General features: G+C 54.8%; 1 protein-coding gene across 9 annotated transcripts in view; it reads left to right on the top strand.

The window, feature by feature from the left end:
• The window catches only part of NCOA1 (nuclear receptor coactivator 1), a 185237-nt gene that overhangs the window by 143406 nt on the left and 21865 nt on the right, over positions 1-19966 (top strand). For all 9 annotated transcript variants that reach the window (XM_054821103.1, XM_054821098.1, XM_054821099.1 and 6 more), the window contains 7 exons: positions 4502-4596; positions 8160-8337; positions 10099-10278; positions 11950-12045; positions 12884-13024; positions 13915-14062; positions 14672-16016. In XM_054821103.1, coding sequence (XP_054677078.1) covers positions 4502-4596; positions 8160-8337; positions 10099-10278; positions 11950-12045; positions 12884-13024; positions 13915-14062; positions 14672-16016 — 2183 coding nt within the window. The remainder of the gene's footprint in view (positions 1-4501; positions 4597-8159; positions 8338-10098; positions 10279-11949; positions 12046-12883; positions 13025-13914; positions 14063-14671; positions 16017-19966) is intronic.

Below are 19966 nucleotides of genomic sequence, written 5' to 3'. Positions count from 1 at the left end.
AAGAAGAACTTTGTGCATCAATGTCTTCTAAAATCAGATACCCCCCCCCCAGCCCCGGCTGCACCCCACCGTTTCAGCAGCTTGCCACCCCGCCGGCAGCCCTCACCGTGCCAGGGCTGTTATTTTTCACTCTGCTCACCTCCCAGCCCTCTCCCCCGCCACCTCCAGCATTGCTCCGTGCCTTCCTTCCGCCGTGCCGAGCCCGGGAGGAGCTGCCCGGCGAGAGCAGCCTGGCCGGCGGCCCCGGTCGCAGCTGAGTACCACCGGGCTGGGGGACGGCGAAAGCAGCTCTTGGGGGTGTAAAATCTGTTCCCACCGACTCATGCTGCTGGCCATCGCTTCCAGCATCGGGGCATCCGAGCGTATCGTTCCTCTTCCAGTCCCAGCACGCTTTAGCAGTGTCCTCCGTCCCTCACCAGCCTTGTGCTTTCCCCATCCCTTCTTCTAATCCTGCAAAGAATCAGCGGCTTCTAGCCAGGAGGCTCATGTGGCTGCGAAATAGCGGGGCTGAGCTGGAAATGTCACCTCTGCCCGTGCCAAGCTTGGCTGCACGGGGTTGGCACGGGATGAGATTGTTTTCAAAGTGGCCGTGGCGTTCCCAGGCATTGCAGTGGGCATCGGGTCCTGTGCCCGCTGCAGTATCGACGGTGCTGGGTGACCCGCTTATAACACGCTTATCTCACGATTCAAATCCACTGACCTGATATTTTTGGAGTATTGAGGACCCCGCGGCTCCTATAGACTCCCTGGATGTCAGAAAATTGGGGTGTATTTTTGAAGGCTTTTAAAATAAAATAGCTCCTCTCTGTGATGCAAGGAAAAAAAAAAAAACCCTGCTTTAATCACGTTTGTGGCAATTAGGTTCCAATCGGGGCCGTCGGCATGCCTGGCTTTTATTGTGCGACGGGGATTTACGATGCCCGAGGCTGCCAGAGCCCCCGCAGCTGGATCCCGACAGCCTCAAACGGCACCAGCGCTGGTGCTCGTGTTGCTCCCGTTGGTTTATTTTCATGTGGATCTGTCTGTCCGGCTTTATAATGAGATTATGAGCTTGGGGAACCGGGAATTTGCTCTGTGTTTGGCTGCGTCAAGCACAGGGGATGCCCGGCCCACGACCGATTCTCCCCAAGAGCATCAACCCGTTGCCAGCGTAGCAGAGCCACTGCTGCAATTAATGCTGCGAAAAAAGAACATTGAGATTAATGGGTTAAGGTGCAAATTTGCTCGTAACGTATTCTTCGGATGCTCGGGATGGAAAAGCTGAAGAGCTGCGTTTAAGCGTGTTAACTGAAGTGCGTAGCCGGGATGCGCTGACACCTTGAGGGAGTTGCGCATCGCTGGGACGTGCCGTCCTGGAGAAGGGGAGCAGGAGCTTTAAAGGGATCTGGCTGCTCCCGGATCCCGGTGCTGCAAAGGAGAAGAACTCACGCACGAGGGAGACAGCACCAGCGCATCGTTCTGCCGGCTAATCCTCCCAAATAACGGGCTCGGAGCTGACAGATGAAACTATTTTGCTAAAGCAGGGGGAGGATCCCGCAGCCCAATTAAAGGATTAGAGCTGAAAGCCGGTGCGGTGCCTCCGAGTGCATCAGGTTTTTAAGAGCAGGAAAGGAAAAGCCGCTTCTCGTGCCGTGGTACCCGCCAGCTCTCCCGGGTTTGGGGGCATGGGAAGCTCTTCCATCCCTCGAAGGGATTTGGGTGTCTGCCTCGGGAAGGTGCCGCTCCTTCAGGATTTAACCATGGTGGTGCTGGGCGGGAGGCAGGCATCGCTTCTCGGAGGCGGTTCGGATGGGATGAACTCTGGTTTCTGCTTGAAACGAGGGAAACTGAGGCGCGCGGGGATGAGGTGAGCTGCCCGAGGGGGTCCGTAGCAGGATGTCACGTACGGCAGGGCCGAAGTCAGACCGTTGCTCGAGCGTCCAAAACCTGTGCGTGCGTGCTCGAAACGGGGCACGCGCCGCCTGTGCTTTTCGGGGCTGTGCCAGCAGAGATGAAGACTCGACCTTTTCCGGTTGATTTATTTTCTAAAGAGAAAAGAGCCGCTGGGCGAGAGGGAAAGGTTACCCGATAAATCAGTGGGGGAGGCTGGCGGCCACCTCTGCAAGAGCAAGCGTTGAGCAGATGCTCTTCCAAGCTTGCTCTTCTCCGAGCTGCTTTAGGAGCGATGCATGGGACGAAGGACAAAGTCAGGAAGGAGAAACACTCAAAATGAGCCTGAAGACGGATAAAATCCTGGGAGGACGCAGGGGTGAAGGGTTTCAAGTGACACATCTCTACGTTTCGCAAACGCGATTTGATGCTGAGTAATAAACCTTGCATCCGATGTGCTGCAAAACAGCAAATGCAATTTAGCTTTCGCTTGCAGACAAGTCGGGGGACCGGCTCCCTTGGTGCTGGGACGATCAGAAGCAAAGACCAGCGTCAAGAGAGATGAGCCGTAAACCTCCAGCAGTCCTAGAAACCTTCAACAGTCTCAGGAACCTCTTGGCTTGCACCTTCGGCACGCACGCCGCTGCGCTCGACAGATAGCTATCCCGAGAAAACATCTCTTGCCCTCTGTGACCAGACTGACCTAGGCTGGGCAGAGCTCGTTCGTCAGCCTGGTTTATTGACACACATATACATTTGATTGATAAACACGTATTTATTGATGCACGTGAGGGTTTCCAGGTCCTACAGGAGTCACCGTGGGTCGAGGAGCCTTTTCCCTTGTCCTGATGTGCAGCGAAGCTCACAACGTGCTGCCATCCCTCTTAAAATCCGCTCGGGCAATTTTCTTCCTCCAGCACCGCACACGTGGTTGGGTCTCAGGGTTTTTCTGAGCATCCCCTTGGTTTCCCGGCAAACCCCAGGACCGTTACTCCCGCCGTGCGGGGAAGCGCAGTCTGCGAGGATGGGGCTGTGTCGCCCTGGACCACACACGTTGTTCCCGAATCACTGGCCGCATCCCAGCCCCGGCAGCTTTCTTTACCCTAACGACAGTTACACAGAAAGAACACGGCTTGATTTTCAGCTACTAGGTTGAATTTTTGGTTCTGGTACCTGGGAAAACCTTGTAAATGGAGTAAAATTAATAGAGGGCCAAATTTCAAGTCATTTTTTGGCTAGTCACAGAGAGTCTTTTTCATTTTTAATCAAAACCTGCATCGCAGCCATCCACGTGAGCGTGGACCGAGGATGCTTCGGGACTCCCGTGCTGTTTCGCATCCTGCCCGGCTGATAATTTCCTTTGCCAGTGCCGAGGGGCACTGACGTGCCGTGGGTAACACGCTGGCCCTCCGGCTGTCCCCAGGAGCTTTGCCTTTTCGCTTTTTAGAACAAAACAGCGCCGAGGCAAAAAAGCATTTGTAAGCGGAGTCGTTACTGCTTTCCCCTTGCGAAGTGATGCCCGATCAACGAAGCAGGTAGCCTCGCCGTCCAGATTTAGCTCCCGCTTGCCTCCTTCTGCTCTTATTCCGCCCAAACCACGTGATTAAACAGTAATTCATCTCCTTTTTGCTAACACATCTATAGACCCAGACGTGCCCGGCTGGGGCTTGCCCTGCCAGCCTCCCGAGTCGCTCCCCGCCACGAGGGTTTCTTTTCAACTGCAGCCTGCGGTGACGGGGATGCTGCTGTCCCCGTCCTTCCTGGATCGCATCTGGAGAGGCTAAGGGACTCTCCCAGCTTTCCCAGGGGAAATCGGTCATGGATATGGAGGAGCAAAACCAAACAGCCCTGAAACACCAGCGGCATCGTGGCTCACTTGCCCGTGATCGCTGGCTTTATCACATCCCACTTGCCACCCGCCTTTCGCTGCTGGATTTATCCCGAATTCCTCAGGGTAGCTGCGCGACGTGGCTAGCACTTCTCGGGGGAGTGCGAGATAAATAACAGGGCCTTTTCTCCGGGGTTTTTTGGGTGGGATTTTTTCCCAAAGGGATTATTCGGCAATACAGCATGAGAATTTCTGGGGCTGGGCTCCTCCACCTGCTCCGGGTCGGATGCTTTCCTCCCGTCCCCAACCCCGCTGGCATCCGAGATGCTCCCTGCACATCAGTGGTAGGAGCTGCTTTTTTTTTTTTTTTTCTTTTCTCCAGCAAGTTTCCTTTGGCATCGCCCGTTCTCGGTGAATTCCTCCCAGCAGTTATTTCTTAAAGTGTTGTCCGAGAAGTTCCAGATCAAATACTGCAGCTTGCGCTGAACTGGATATAGCATTTCCTTCTCAAAATGTTGATTTTGGATGCCTCTTTCTGCAGGCTTCTGCTTAAGATGGGTTTTTCCTTCCTGCTAGCGTTAGATCGTGATCTGTTTAGTGCCTTTGTTTTATACTAATTAATAAATAATTAGAAATTACATTATATCTTCACGGGACTGAGGATTAAAATGAAAATGCTGGAGTCTTTTGGTGCACATCATTCATTGCCTGTATGACAAGCAGTCAATATTTTGTTTATTAGTAGTAATTCAGTAGTAAAACGACCATTCTTTTGGCTGATACATCCCTTTTCTTTTGCTACAGAGAAAGCAGCTGATGATGAAGTCCAGAAGTCCGACATCTCGTCCAGCAGCCAAGGGGTGATTGAGAAGGAATCTCTGGGACCTCTTCTTCTGGAGGTAGGTGCTAGAATGCTGTCGCTGATGCCGCCAGGCTCCCGCTACTGCCCAAAGCAAAGCAGAGCATCGAGAAAGTGAAATACAGAGGAGGAAGGCAACGGGGACGTAGCTGGGATGCTCTAAGCCCAGCCATGTCCCTGGTTTAAGTTGCAGATAAACTGATTTTAGTCCTTTCGCTTCAGTAAATCATTTGGGAAGTGAGTCTTAACCAAGCTCGATGAAGCTTGGACGGGGTTAAGTCGAAGCTGTTCTGGATAGGTTCTTAATATCAGCATTAAAATAGCGAGTTGTTTCGAAGTGTGGATTAAACTGAGCCCCCGTCCTCATGCGGAGGGATGGTTTTGGACAGATGGGAATCCTTCTGTCCTCTGGAAAACAGGGAGGATGAGGAGGGCGCCCCACATTTTGCTTGATGTCAGTAAATCAGAAATAATCATATCTCTGGAGGAAGGTCAGAGTTGGACCTGACGGGACCATCTTATATGTATAATAACCTTCTGGTTATTGTATAACGGTTATTATATTATATCAGAAGCCTCAGAGAGAAACTTCAAATCCTAAATCGTTCAGCTGGTAGTTTCACAGGGGGTGGTTGCAGTTGGGGCTGGAGGGGGGTTCAGCACCATCCCGCAGCTGCCTCTTGCGTTGAAACCGCCCGATAAAATGACACATTCAAAGACCGAAAGGAAGCAACATCGTCATCTGATTCATTTAATTAACTGTAAGAGCATAATTGCTGACATGACACAGTCCGACGATTTACTCCGTGGTTTCTGTTGGGAGCCCGACAGCTGGGAGGTGAAACGCGGCATCGTTTCTGAGACAGAAAGCCAGCCTGGCTTTCAGGATACCCGGGCAGAGAGAGACCCCCCATCCACACACGTTTTTGGCCTCTTCTGCATCTCCGAAAGATGCTCGGAGGCCGTGGGGAGCTCTCCTGCCTGCTCTTCCTGTCCCGCTTAATCCCTCTCCGTCTCCCCTGGAGTGAAGGCGTCAAAATTAATAAAACTCTGCAAGAGGTGACTCTGCAGCTGGGGGAGTTAATGAAGAAGGGATGGGAAGGGGGGTCGGCGCCAAAGGAAGGGTCTGACTTGAGGAGAGGGTGGAAAGTGGGTGCTGGAAGCTCGTGGATGGAGTTAGTAGGGAGTTGGCAGCTTGGTTACGGGGTGCTTGGTGTAACGGGGGCAAAAATGCAGAAGGAGCTTAGAAATCAGGCTGGGAAAGGCACGTGGGTTTTGAGGAGTGTGCTGGGTGCTAGAATCAGGCATGGGAACAGAAAGTGATGCAGGAGAAGGCGGCAGATCCTCAACAAACCCCCAGTATTTGGGTTATATTGGGAGAAGGCATCCTCCGAGAGCGGTGGCAGAGCAAAAAAAAAACCGTGAGAGAGAGCAGCGTCCCTACCTCCACAGTAAAGCCACGTATTTCGCAGTGCCGTCTTGGGAACGTGCCTTTACATCGCTTGAATGATGAACGTGGCGCCAGCTGGCTCACCAGAGCATCGTTCAGCCGGGGTCCATCCCCTCGTGGCCGTGGCCGTGGCCACACGTGGGGATACGCGGTTTGTGGCCGGGAGCCCTGGAGGTAGCCGGCACCTTGGGTGATGGGGAGCGGAGTCCCTCGGGGCAAAGTAGGGGTAGCGGCACATCGGTAATAGAAACGGCCCTGGAAAACCTAAGGTCGTCATAAAGAAAAGGAAATTAATTAAATCAGCTAGCTCATGAGGAAAAACTACCCCGTGTGCTTGGGCCAGGTATCGATGCATCCTTTCCGCGGGAAGGAACGCAGAGGTGCGCTACTGCTCGGTCGATGCTGCTTTGTAAACAACCCACCCTGTGTTATTTGATTTAAAATCCATGTTTAGATTACGGTTATTATCTATACAGGCTGAGTAATCATTTCCTAATTGGTCTCCTCGTGCGGGGAGCCGCGCGCTTGAGATGCTGACCCCGATCCGTGCCCGTGCTACGAGGCATCCGTGGCTGCACGAAGCGCTTTGAGGATGCCGAGCCCCTACCCTGCCGAGTTTATTTTTTATTTTAAATCATTAATTAATGATTTCACTGGACCCCAAGCGATCCGCAGCCTCCCACGCCTAAAAAACATTCCCAAAGTGACTTCCAGCTTCTTCTGGATGCCCTGGGCTCAGGCGGGGTTTTCAAACCCCGCTCGGAAAGGCGGAGATGAAAAGGGCTGTTAAAAAGCATCTCCTTCATTTTTAGGAAATTTTTTTGCCTCTTGACCTGTTGTTTGGCCTTGATTTCCGTAAGCGGTTGGGCTGCTAAGGTAATGGAATATTTTAAACCACGGAGAAATGCTGAGCGTTGCTGCTGGAGGAATGAGGGCTACAGGGGAGGTGTCCAAGCTGGGTCCCCACCGGCTGCCGCCCCGGAGCTCCCCTGCCCCTTCCCTGCTCCCCCGGCCCCCCGAAACCAGCATCACCTGGGGAGAAGGGGCCAGGTGGGTTTACCATCCGGCCTGGGACTTTTTTTTTTTTTTTTTTTTTTTTTGGGTGCCCGAAGTGCAAAGGCTGGTTGTCTTGGCAACAGCAGGGAATGAGGGAAATTGCAGCCGATCTGCCAGAACCGTTTTGACAAAAGATTTCTTTCTCTCTCTTTTTTTTTTTTTCTTTTTTAAATACTTCCTGTTTCTTGCGCTTAATGTTGCTCTACAGCAAAACCTGATTTTTAGAAACTGTATTAAATAAAGCCTGCTCCCCGTCAGAGGAACTCTCTGCTGGCACAGGGGCGGGAGGACGGGGAGGAGAGGGCGATGCCGCGGGTACCAATTTTTGGGCATCGCGAGTTTCTCCTGTCCCTGCACCATCTGCCACTCCGGGACACGGCCAGATCTAGTTGCAGGATCCCGGTCCACCAGAGCTTGCTGTTGATGAGCAGTACAGGTAGGAAGGACACTCCAGGAAAACCAAATCCTGCCTGGATGAAACATTTTAGGTGATGCATGCTTGGAAAAGTGCAAAACAGCCATCAGCCTCCTCAAGGGCTCCTTACGCAAGCTCCGGCCTCTGCAGCTCTGATGTACCCCTGTGCCACGGCAGTGAATGAAAAACCTTGATGGTGTCCTCGTTAAAATAAGCAGAAGATCTCCCCGTGTTGCATGATTGGGTCCGGGTCGTGCTTGCCCTCCTCCATTCGATTCCAGAGCTGAATCTGCCACTTTGCATCCTAAATGCATGAAAAAACCTGTTATTCTGCCTGACGCAAAGATTGTCATTTTGGGGCTGTAATTAAGCAAATCGGGCATATGCTTAATTTCAGCAGCTTGCCAAATCCGAGTCTTCCTGACTGCTCTGGCCCTTGGAAGAGGATTGTTTCTCCTCCGTTGGCACCGTCCTTAGTGGCCGGGACATCCGTCACGGAGGAGGTTGCAGACCTGACTATGTCTTTAAGCAAATGTGCCGTTGGCGGCTCCCTGCTGTAACGCCAAGGGGGGCTGAAGCCAAGGCGCGAGAGGCAGAGGAAGGTTGCCTGTGGTCAAGGAGCATCCTGACCCGCTCCGGGCCCCGCTGCCATGGACGCTGCCCGGGTTTATTCCACTTACAGGCGTTGGACGGCTTCTTCTTCGTCGTGAACCGCGAAGGGAGGATCGTCTTCGTCTCCGAGAACGTGACCAGCTACCTGGGCTATAACCAGGAGGAGCTCATGAACACCAGTGTCTACAGCATCCTGCACGTGGGGGACCACGCCGAGTTCGTCAAGAACTTGTTGCCGAAGTCTCTGGGTAAGAAAACCCTTGAGGTGGGGTTTTTTTATCAGCTGGTTCTTGGATAGTGCTGTCAAAAATGCTGTTGTGTCTTTGGTGATGCTGGGCTTATATTGGGGTTTATATATATTATTTATAGATATTATTATTTTTTATATTGCTCACTGTGAAATTCAGAGATATACCCACGCCAGGTAATGATCCATAAACCTTTTCCTAGTGAAATACATCCTACCAGTGAAAAATCAATATCAGATTTCTGAATAAATCACTGGTGGATGACAAAATTCAAGTCATCTTCCCTTTGTCTTTCTCAACTAAGAAAACTTTTGCATTCGACTTTGGCTCGTGGGTGGGAAGAACCGAGTTGCCTGCCCGAAGCGAGGGCCACACGTAGGAGCTTCAGGGAGACGAGGAGGAGGATTATGAGGTGTTGATTTGGGGGACTGAGCCCGTTGGCTTTTCCCAGTTCATTTGGGATGTCCTCCCAACTGGAGCGGGGTTGTCCCCAGCTGGTTGCAGAGCCCAAGTATCAAGCGTGGAGATGTGCTGCACCTTGGCGTGTGTGGGCCGTGGTCCAAGCGGTGAGCTCATGGTGGTCCCCACACCGGGAGAACAAAGAGTTGGGAGGGTGGGAGGAAGCATCACTTGGTGAAGGCACTTGTGGGGTGTTGGAAGCAACCGAAGCAGAAGGTTTTACTCCTCGACTGGAGACGAGCATCCCCGGGTGGCTGACATGGGTGTGACATCACTGATCCCTCATCCACATCCACTCACATCTTTGAAGAAACACAAAAGGACGATGAGCCTTTTCCAAGTAGCTTGACTTAAAAATACGTTGGGTTTTGGTTTTTTTTTTTAATTCACGCTTGTCTTCCTTCTGGGTAAATACATCTTAACCACCCAAATCTACAGGCACTCAGCAGATTGAGCCTGTAGAGGTTCAGGCATCGTCTTTTCCCGGCGGTTACCCAGTGCAAGGCTGCGTATTTTGTCTTTCCTTGGATGTTACAAGCCCCTCCGCTCTTCTCGTAGATCAGGTTGCACGAAAACTTGATAATCTGCTGGTGGCAAAATCACTCGGGTTGCATACGGATATCCACGGAGATGTTGTAAGAGGGTTAGCAAAATCTTTCAACTGGTGCCCAGAGGTTTTTGGAAAAAGCCAAGTTATAGAAAAAACAAAAAATCAAAGGGGAAGGTTTTCACTGCTGCAGTACCAGAAGGTCTCGCTGCTTACTTACCCCAGAAATGGGGAGGACGCCAGGAAAAAATTCATTTCTATGGAGATGCTCGGCTGGACTTGCTGGAGAAGTCCCGGGAGCGTCGTTTTGGGGGCTTTTCAAGTACACCAGCAAGAGGCAGGAGTCTTCCCGAGCTCTGGAAGTGACTCAGAGACCCCGTGCCTCAGTTTCCCTGCCCATAAGATAGAGATGAGAGAACCTACCAGCGATGTAAGGAGCAGTTCCTGCCATGACTCTCCTGATGACGTGTGCTTATCTCAGCTGGGGTTGTAGGTGCTCTTAGGGCTTGGCTGGCAGCGTGGGTCTGGGCACGGGGTCTTCAGCAGGTCTGAAGGAGCCCCGGGGGCTGACGGGGAGGGCTCTGCCCCCGGCTCTGCTCTCGGCTCGCCCCTGACCTGGGCAGCGAGCTGGTTTCTTCCCCCATGCCGGCGCTTTTCCTTCTGTCCCCTTATCCGAGGGCTCCTCGGGAAGTCGCGGGGGGGAGAGGTGTGCACAGCGCAGCTCCTAACAACCCCTCTTCTCCTCCTTTCTCCAGTAAATGGAGTTCCTTGGCCTCAAGAAGCGACCAGGCGCAACAGCCATACCTTCAGCTGCAGGATGCTGATCCGGCCGCCCGACGAGCCGGGTGCGGAGAACCAGGAGGCTCGTCAGCGCTACGAGGTGATGCAGTGCTTCACCGTCTCCCAGCCCAAGTCCTTCAAGGAGGAAGGAGAAGGTAGGGGAGAGCATCCTCTGCTTCCGACCCAGCGTTCGGGCAGGGCGGGCAGGAGGAGGACCAAAACGGGGCTGGCAGTGCAGGCAGGAGGAGCAGGGTGAGGATGGCAGTGCAGGCAGGAGGAGTGGGATGGGGCTGGCAGTGCAGGCAGGAGGAGCAGGATGAGGATGGCAGTGCAGGCAGGAGGACTGGGGTGGAGATGGCAGTGCAGGCAGGAGGGGGAGTGGGATGGGGCTGGCAGAGCAGGCAGGAGGAGCAGGGTGAGGATGGCAGTGCAGGCAGGAGGACTGGGGTGGAGATGGCAGTGCAGGCAGGAGGAGTGGGATGGGGCTGGCAGTGCAGGCAGGAGGATCAGGGTGGGGCTGGCAGTGCAGGCAGGAGGAGCAGGGTGAGGATGGCAGTGCAGGCAGGAGGAGCAGGGTGGGGCTGGCAGTGCAGGCAGGAGGCGCAGGGTGAGGATGGCAGTGCAGGCAGGAGGAGCAGGGTGGGGCTGGCAGTGCAGGCAGGAGGATCAGGGTGGGGCTGGCAGTGCAGGCAGGAGGAGCAGGGTGAGGATGGCAGTGCAGGCAGGAGGAGGAGCAGGGTGGGGCTGGCAGTGCAGGCAGGAGGAGCAGGGTGGGGCTGGCAGTGCAGGCAGGAGGATCAGGGTGGGGCTGGCAGTGCAGGCAGGAGGAGCAGGGTGAGGATGGCAGTGCAGGCAGGAGGAGGAGCAGGGTGGGGCTGGCAGTGCAGGCAGGAGGAGCAGGGTGAGGATGGCAGTGCAGGCAGGAGGAGCAGGGTGGGGCTGGCAGTGCAGGCAGGAGGATGACCAGCCACCACTCTGAGGGCTGCCTGGGGGTTACTCCTGGCCCGGCACAGACGATGCCCGGCACGGGGAAGACCCCGGGGCAGACGCCTGAAGTTCCCTGGAGCTTCTCGCTCCCCTTCCCTCTCCGGGCCGATGCCCTCCGGCCATCCCGGCTTCCCCGGCCCTCCAGAGCTGCCTCCGGGGCTGCTTGCAGCCGGCATTCCTCACGGAAGGAGCAATATTTCATCACCCACCAAATCTCGTTGGCTGCAGGACTGTCCCGGCGAGTGACATGGGTGCCCGACACCCCACCTCGTGCCTTCGCTGCTGCCAGACCGCGGTGCTGCCCGCCCGGTTTTGGGCTGAATCAGCTGCCTGCAGGCAGATCTCTGCCCGGGGACCGGGGGACAGGCAGGGTTCCCTCGGCGCCGCGGGGGCTGTTGCTTTCCTGCAAGTGCCCTACCTCTCCTTTGGGTGTCCCAGCTATTATTTTCCAGCGCATTAGCTGGATTAATCCATTGCGGTTTACACAGGAGATCATGACTGGAAGGAATAAATTATGGTATTTTATGACCAAATACTTTGCCTGAAGCTGACAGTTGCTGGCTTTTAGTGCTGACTTTTATTGTACGATACTGCCAGATCTGAAAAGCCTTTACAATTAATTTCTCCAAGCAGTGGAAACCTCTTTTCCAGCAAACTTTATAGAGTTTAGAAGAAGCCTACTCGCTTTGAGGGGCCGGAGGATTGCTCGGGGTAAAGACTTCCAGGGCAGGACACGGCAATCAAGCCCAGCAGTGGTATTTTAATTAAAACGTTGAATCGCAAACGGTGGTTGTAACGTCCGAATTTCATGTTCCCGGTGCCTTCTCCTGCTTTGGCAGATTTCCAGTCGTGTCTGATATGCATCGCGAGACGATTACCTCGACCGGCAGCCGTCACCCCTTCCGAATCCTTCGTGACCAAGCAAGACACCACAGGTAACGTCCCAGCGATGCCGGGGAGCCCTGGCTCCGGAGGATTTGTTGTCCCCAGGGGTCAGAGGCCAGCGGTGCAGCGCAGGACCCCGTAGCACGAGCATGGTCCTGTCCTTTGCAAACGGCAGTGCTGCCTGCTAAGACCGACGTGGGTGACACCTCAGCTGGAGGCACCTCCACCGAGTTTACAACTCAACTGATCCAGTACACGAGAGCCATGCCGGGCACGCAGCCCCGCTCTGCTCTGTCGCGTTTCGGGGGTTGTTGAGGTTGCTGGATGATGGGAATGAAACAGTCATCACCTTTCGGATTCGGGTTTGCTCTCAGCCCAATACTGCTTTGTAGCCACTCTGGTGACCTTCTTTCTGGTAGTTAATCGTCACCCTGGACTTCCCCGCAGCATGAAAATCCTTAACGAGCGTTTTCCTTGCTCGCTGCTCCCTGCCCACGGCTGTAAACAGCCCGCAAAGCTTTCTGGTGTTTCACGTCGAGGGAGAAAGCAGGCAGCAGGTCCAGGTGTGGGCGAGGTGGCTGGCAGGGTGTCCCACCGGGTGAGGGTGTCAATCCTGGGACCCCAGCCCTGGAGCGGTGAGGGTCCCTTCGCACAAAGGTTTCACATCGGCTTCGGCTGGCCAAGGTGTGCATAGAGGTGGATGGATGCTCCAGAGCAAACTCCTTGAACCTCCACCTCCTTCTGGAGGACCTCCCTGTGTGCTCCTGCCACCGCTGCCTGACGCAAACAGGAGGTGGCTTCATTTTCCACATTTATGGACCTATTTGTGCTGAGGGACTTCTCATGCTGTGCTTGAGTAACGTGGCTTCTCTCTCTCTTTCCGCCCAGGTAAAATTATCTCCATTGACACCAGTTCCCTGAGAGCCGCCGGCAGGACGGGCTGGGAGGATTTGGTGCGGAAATGCATCTACGCTTTCTTCCAGCCGCAGGGCAGAGAGCCGTCTTACGCCAAACAGCTCTTTCAAGAAGGTAACGGGCTCTTCTTCCTCGCTGGCGCGCTCTCCTGCCGAGCAGCGGGAGCTGCAAGGAGAAGCCAGGGCACGGTCCTCCTTGCTGGAGAAGTGATTTCTGGAAAAACAAATGCTGCAATAATAATCACAAAGTGCCAAAGGGAAGAGGGGAAAGGGCTGAGTAACACTGGAGGAGCTCCTCCAGCCGGGAGGTTCCCTCACACCTTTCAGGAAATACAGAATTGAGACAAATAGGAGCTAAATGCGATTATTATAAATTTGTTTTCCTGTGCCATCTGCAAACGCCATCCTCAGTGTCTAAGCAGAAGAAGTGGAAGCTCTTTCACGAGCACCTTTGCTGCGTCGACTCTTTCACGAGCGTCTTTGCTCTGACGGCTCTTTCGTGAGCATCTTTGCTGTGTCGGCGAGGATGCTCCCAAGAGGGATGTGGGGAAGGCAGGAACGTGGGAGCAGGAGGTCGCTCGGCCTCCGGAGAGCTGTAACTCTGCCAGGGTGGCAGCGGCAGCGTCCTGCTGCACCTTCCCAGCCTGGCTGGGCTTCATCAGCTTGTGTGGCGTGCGCTGGCGATTGAGCCGTTGCCCCTTCGGAAGCTCTGAGCACTCAGGGACGGTGCTGGATGGATTTAGATTCACCCGCTGCAGGACACGGGTTTGGAGCTGGAGAAGCAGCTGGGAGGATTTCCGTCCCGCCGTGGTTATTCGTACCCCTCTTATTCTCTGGGGTTAGCCGACACGCAGCGTGTGGTTTGTTTGCGGGGAAGGTGGTTGTCCCAGGCAGGTTCTCCCTCTCCTCTGCTCCCTCCATCCTCCTCCTGGTGCTTGTAGGGTGTTGTGGGTTCTGGTTTGAGTTTCTAAGGGGGGTTCTTGTGTTTCTGGTTGTCTCCTTCAGTGATGACACGCGGCACGGCCTTCAGCCCCTCCTATCGATTCACCTTGAGTGATGGGACAGTGCTTAGTGCCCACACCAAGTGTAAGCTCTGCTACCCCTCCAGCCCGGAGATGCAGCCCTTCATCATGGGCATCCACGTCATCGACAGGTACGTCCCCACCCCGCCGCTACCGAGCCGTGCCAGGGCGATCCGGGAATCAAAGTGCCTGTTCCCTGCAGCGGAAGGAGGGTCCACCGGTGCTCTGTGGTGCTGGTTTGGAGATGTGATCCCCGTGGGGAATCTGAGGCTGAAAACCAGCATGATGGCAGCTCTGTTGCTCTTTGATTATTCTTGTTTTGCAAAGAGGTGGCCCCGGGAGTTCAGGCGGAGGTTTATAGACGTGCTTCAGATTTCTGCCTTGCCCTGGAGAACTTAAAATACTTGGGGAGGGAGAGGCGCTGACGAACTGGCGGGACAGGGAGAGGTGAGGCTGAGGACCTGGGCTATGCTGGAGGAACACGAGGGGCCGGGGTGGAAGGGAATGCTGTTGGAGCATGGTCCTCCTCCAGCCATGTGGGAACGTAAGACCCAGAGAAGGTTTAGCCGGCAAGCGGCTGCAATCCTGAGCAGCGTCAGGTTTCTGGAGGGATGCTGAAGCTGCTGCACTCCATCCATGCTACTGAAATGGATCCAGAAGCGCTGGTGGAGTGGGGCTTTAGAGCTCTGCGACATGGACGGGCCTCTTGTGACTTTTCCTCTCCTTTTCGTCTCCCGCAGGGATCACGGCATGCTCTCACCCCAGGAGAACACTAACTCGACGATGTCCCTTCCCCGGGTCAGCCCCTCGCTGAACCCCAGCATCTCCCCGGGGCAAGGCATGGCCCTGCCACCCTCCATCCCTCCCTCCAACGGCAGCATGTTGGCCACCAACGTGAACCAGCAGCCGGGCGCCGGCCTCCACAACAGCAACTCCAGCACCAGCCAAACCAGCTTTGGGTGTTCACCTGGGAACCAGATAGGAGCCAACGTTGCCTTAAGCCAGGGACAAGCCGGTCCCCAGAACAGTAACCACACTTTGAACCTCAATAGCTCCCCCATGAATAGTCCAGGGATTACCCCACCACAGTTCATGTCTCCGAGGCACCGGGTCAGCCCAGGGCTGGTGCCCAGGCCCAGAGTGCCCAGCAATCCCTTCTCACCCACCATGCCCACCATGCACTCCCCCGTGGGCATGGCCAACAGCGGCGGCGGGGGCGGCGGCGGCACCGCCGGCACCAGACCCTTTCCCAACGCCCCCATAAACTCTATGCAGGGGCTGACCGAAGGTCCCAGCACGCCAGTGGGCTACTCCACGCCACCCCCCGTGTTGAGACAGCTCAGCTCCCAGAGCTCGCCCGGCCGCCTCGCCATGCAACCCATGAAAGCAGAGTCGAAGGACAGCAAAGAGATCGCCTCCATCCTGAGCGAGATGATCCAGTCGGACGGCGGTTCGGGGGATGGCAAACCGCTGGACTCGGGCATGCTTCACGCCGGCGACAGGCTCTCGGAAGGGGACACCAAGTGCTCCCAAGCCACCAGCCACAAGCTGGTCCAGCTCCTGGCCACCACGGCGGAGCAGCAGCTTCGACACGCCGATGCGGATACGAGCTGCAAAGATTCGTTAGCCTGCGCAGGCACCGCTGGCACCTTGGCCTCCGGCAACCCTCCCAGCAGCACCTGCCCTTCCTCCCACAGCTCGCTGACCGAGCGGCACAAGATCTTGCATAGACTCCTTCAGGAGGGCAGCCCTTCTGATATTACCACCCTGGCCATGGAGCACGAGAAGAAGGAGAACGCCCCAAACCCCGCCACCACCCCCACGGCTCAGAGCCAGCTGCCGGGCAACCCGGACATCAAACTGGAGCCGGATGCGCTGAAGAAAAAAGATGTCAAGGATCACCAACTCCTGCGCTATCTGCTGGACAAGGATGAGAAGGAGCTTGCTGCAGCCCCAGCGCTGAGCCTGGATGATGTGAAGGTGAAGGTGGAGAAGACGGAGCAGATGGAGCCCTGTAACACGGCCCCGGTGCCGCTAGCCAAACCTCCTGCTGCGGAGGAGGTCAAGCTGGAGACACAGGGCCAGGTGAGTTGACCCATCTGTGTCCTGTGTTGGTGGGATGCTCTCGACAAGTCCTGTTTTGGGGGCAGTTTCCCCCAAACTTGCCGGCGTGCTCCCTCCGCAGCAAGGTGGTGGGGCTGGGAGAAGGGTGGGGAGATGTCCTGTGGCTGCAGCAACCTTCTGTGCTGGTGCCACCTTCTCCAGCACTGATGCCACCTTCTCCAGCGCTGATGCCACCTTCTCCAGTGCTGATGCCACCTCTGCAGTGCTGGTGCCACCTCCTCCAGCGCTGATGCCACCAGCGCTATCCCTTTTTGTCCAGATGCTTCACATTTTGGCAGCTCAGACCTTCAAGGCAATGGTGGGAAGGGAAGGGAGGAACATTACCGGGGTGTATAAAAATAAGAAAGAAACCTGGCACATCACTGCAGGTGGTGGGTTTGAGTGAGGAGAAGACCACGTGCATGTTGCCGTGCAAAAAGGTTCTTAATTCTGCATCTCTGGGCACATTCAGGGCTCGCGTCCCAGGGAATTTTCAATCCCTTGCTCTCTTGTTGGCTGAGATTAGCAATTATACGGGCCTTTTAGTTATCCTGAAAGTATTATTAAATTGAATAATCCAGTGACAGATCTCTGCAATAGAGATTTGGGTGTATAAATATTCATTACACGCAGCTATGAATAGAAGAGATTTCTTATTTTTGAAAGCCAGGGGAGATAGCAACACGGATAAGGCTGCTTAATCCTTTTTAAGCAAAGAGAAGAGAGCGGCTGACATGAAGAGCGGGGCTGATCGCCTGCTTACCGACTGCGGCAAAAAAGGCCGCCGGCTTTTGGAGATGCGGGACGAATAACAGAGCGCTCGGAGAGCCTCGAATGACAAGCGCACGATAAGTCTTTTAAGAAGGTTAAGGGCAGAGTTGGCTTGGGAGTCGCGGTCGGTTATCCTATAGGCGAGTGGGAATCCAACTCCTCCTCTTTCTATAATGTACTTTCTTGGTGTCATCGGCTCGCTGGACGGTACGTCCTCCCCCATCACCTCCCATTTGAGATCCATCATCTAGATTAACGTGTCTCTGGATGAGGAAAACCCAAATCAAGACCGTGCTTCTTTCGGGAGGCACACGGGAGCTTGCAGGTGGGCAGCGAACCTGCCGTAGAGCCGGGTACCCGCCGCGATGCGCCGGTGGAAGGCACGGCATCCCGCCGGGAGATAGGCGGGCTCTTGGACGGAGCCGCCCCAACCTGTTTTCACGAAGCCGGGAGCACGACGGGCAGCACGGCTGTAGCCAAAATTAGGCAAAATGCCGGGACACAGGAAGAGCTTTGCTCGCCCGCCCTCCCGGACACCCGCGTGCAGGATTCACTCACCGGCCGGGGATGCAGGCAGGCTCTTTGCTGGCTGTCAGTGATGGCTCCGGGTGGACCGTCCTTCAGAGAGGGCAGAAAGCCCTATTAATTAAACGAGGCTGTGCTAGCTAATTGTGCTCTGCTCACAAACAGGCGCACAGAGCTTGGGGGACTCGAGCCTGGATGTGTTTCTAAGCCCCTCTCCTGCGCTGTTGGAAGCAGCAGAGCGTTTTTAGGCTCCTTTGTGGCTTTTCGGTTCCAAGTATCCCTCCCCAGGCAGCTGGAGAGCGTCAGGATTATACGTTGGACCGTACCGAGTGCTTCCAAAGAGTTAAGAAAAGAGGCTGGAGAGGGTTTGCGGAGTCTTAAAATGGATTTTCTGAGGAGCGAACAACCCTTCGCTGCTCAGCAGCTAAGCACAGAGTTTCGTTTCCATGTGGTTTCTGTTAGAAGCTGCTTTGGTGAGGCGTGGGGAGGGGGAGCTGCCATTTCGAATAAAATCTAGCTCTTGCTAGATTTTTGTTTTCATGTGTGATTATTTTAAGAATTGAAACGTCAATTAGGAGCGATACTAATTGTGGGGCACGATCTGCAGCTTGCTTTCAGCCTTGAAGGAATTCTTTCCTTTCTGGATTTATCCTATGGAAACGCCCCGGGTTTCCTCAGAGCCGCTTGTTCGTGGGGTGAGAACAAAAAATATTTGAGTAGAGTTTGGGAAAGAGCTAATAGGAATTACGAGAGTTCAAAAAAAAATGAAAGGAAAAGAATAAGCAAGGTTTTGGAAGGGCTCTTCATCCTTGCGATTCAAAGCATGAGCTGAACTTCAGCTAGGTGAAGAGGAAACTTTCCTTCAGGTCCCGTTGTCTTAAATCTGCCCTCAAGCAGGAAGCTGGGGAGTGGGCAGCGCTGCCTGCACCTGGGAGGCTCCACACACATGGAGGAGGCGGCCAGATTTGTGGCGATCCCAAACTGGGAGGAGAGGCCGACAGAGCAGGAGGCTGCGCTGCCATTCAGCGAGACCTGGACAGGCTGGAGAGTTGGGCGGAGAGGAACCCAATGGAATTCAACAAGGGCAAGTGTAGGGTCCTGCACCCAGGGAGGAATAACCCCAGCACCAGGACAGGGTGGGGGTGACCTGCTGGGAAGCAGCGCTGCGGAGAAGGGCCTGGACGTCCTGGTGGACACCAAGCTCTCCATGACCAGCGGTGTGCCCTCGTGGCCAAGGCGGCCAACGGTGTCCTGGGGTGCATGGAGAAGAGCGTGGCCAGCAGGTCGAGGGAGGTTCTCCTCCCCCTCTGCTCTGCTCTGCCCTGCCCTGCTGAGGCCACATCTGGAGTTCTGTGTCCAGTGCTGGGCTCCCCAGTTCCAGACAGACTGGGAACTACTGGGGAGAGTCCAGCGGAGGGCTGCGAGGATGAGGATGGGCCTGGAGCATCTCTGGTGTGAGGAAAGGCTGAGAGAGCTGGGGCTGGTTAGCCTGGAGAAGAGAAGGCTGAGAGGGGATCTGATCCACACTTATCAATAGCTAAAGGGTGGGGGTCAAGAGGACGGGGCCAGACTCTTCTCAGTGGTGCCCAGTGACAGGACAAGGGGCAACGGGCACAAACTGGAACACGGGAAGTTCCATCTGAACATGAGGAAAAACTTCTTCACTGTGAGGGTGACCGAACCCTGGGACAGGCTGCCCAGAGAGGTTGTGGAGTCTCCTTCTCTGGAGAGATTCAAAACCCACCTGGACGTGATCCTGTGCGACCTGCTCTGGGTGATCCTGCTCTAGCAGGGGGTTGGACTAGATGATCTCCAGAGGTCCCTTCCAACCCCAACCAGTCTGGGATTCTGTGTGAATCTGTAAGAAGTCATGGATGTCCCATCCCTGGCAGCGTTCAAGGCCAGGTTGGATGGGGCTCTGATCAACCTGGTCTAGTGGAGGGTGTCCCGGCCCATGGCAGGGGGGGTTGGACTAGATGATCTTCAGAGGTCCCTTCCAACTCAAACCGTTCTGTGATTCCACAAAAAATAAAGTTTTACCTTCTTTTTTGGTTCACTTTTTGGTCTGAATCTACATTTCAGCTTGTTTTCGCAAGCAGGGTAGAATCCTTTTCTTGAAAAGAAGAAAAAAAAGAGGAGTGATGACAGAGAGCCAGAGATCCATATGGAAATAGCTGCCTCCAGGAACCAGAGCTCCATAGGAAATTCAAATGATCTGAAGCTTGCAATAAAATCATGGGCTTATTTAATTTGTGCAAGTATTTTGTTGCCCAAGTGGCTTAAAAGGAGAAGTTCCTCCGCTCCACATGAAGGTCCAGCCAGGGATGAAGGTTTGCTGGGCGGATACCACCTGGAAGCATCTCTGACCTCCTCGCCAAGCTGATTTCACGCTTGGGGCATCCTGCGAGCCGGCTGGGCGAGGGGTGAAGGGCAGAGATGAGATGGTGTCCTTTGCTTTGCCTTTTGGTTGGCTCTGGTTTTGGAACCTTGTTTCTGTCGGGAGCCGGAGGTTTGAGGAAAAAGAAGCTGCTCAGAAATCTTCAGCCACCCCACGTCCCCATCCGTTTTGCTTCCCGTTTGCTTCAGTTCTCTCTGTTTCGTGAACTTGAGCTTTAAAGAAATTCTGCTTGGTCGAG

Source organism: Grus americana, chromosome 3 (assembly GCF_028858705.1).
Source record: "Grus americana isolate bGruAme1 chromosome 3, bGruAme1.mat, whole genome shotgun sequence".
Lineage (NCBI taxonomy): Eukaryota > Metazoa > Chordata > Aves > Gruiformes > Gruidae > Grus > Grus americana.
Note: the sequence above shows the minus strand (reverse complement) of the source record. Positions and strands in the feature narration are given on the sequence as shown.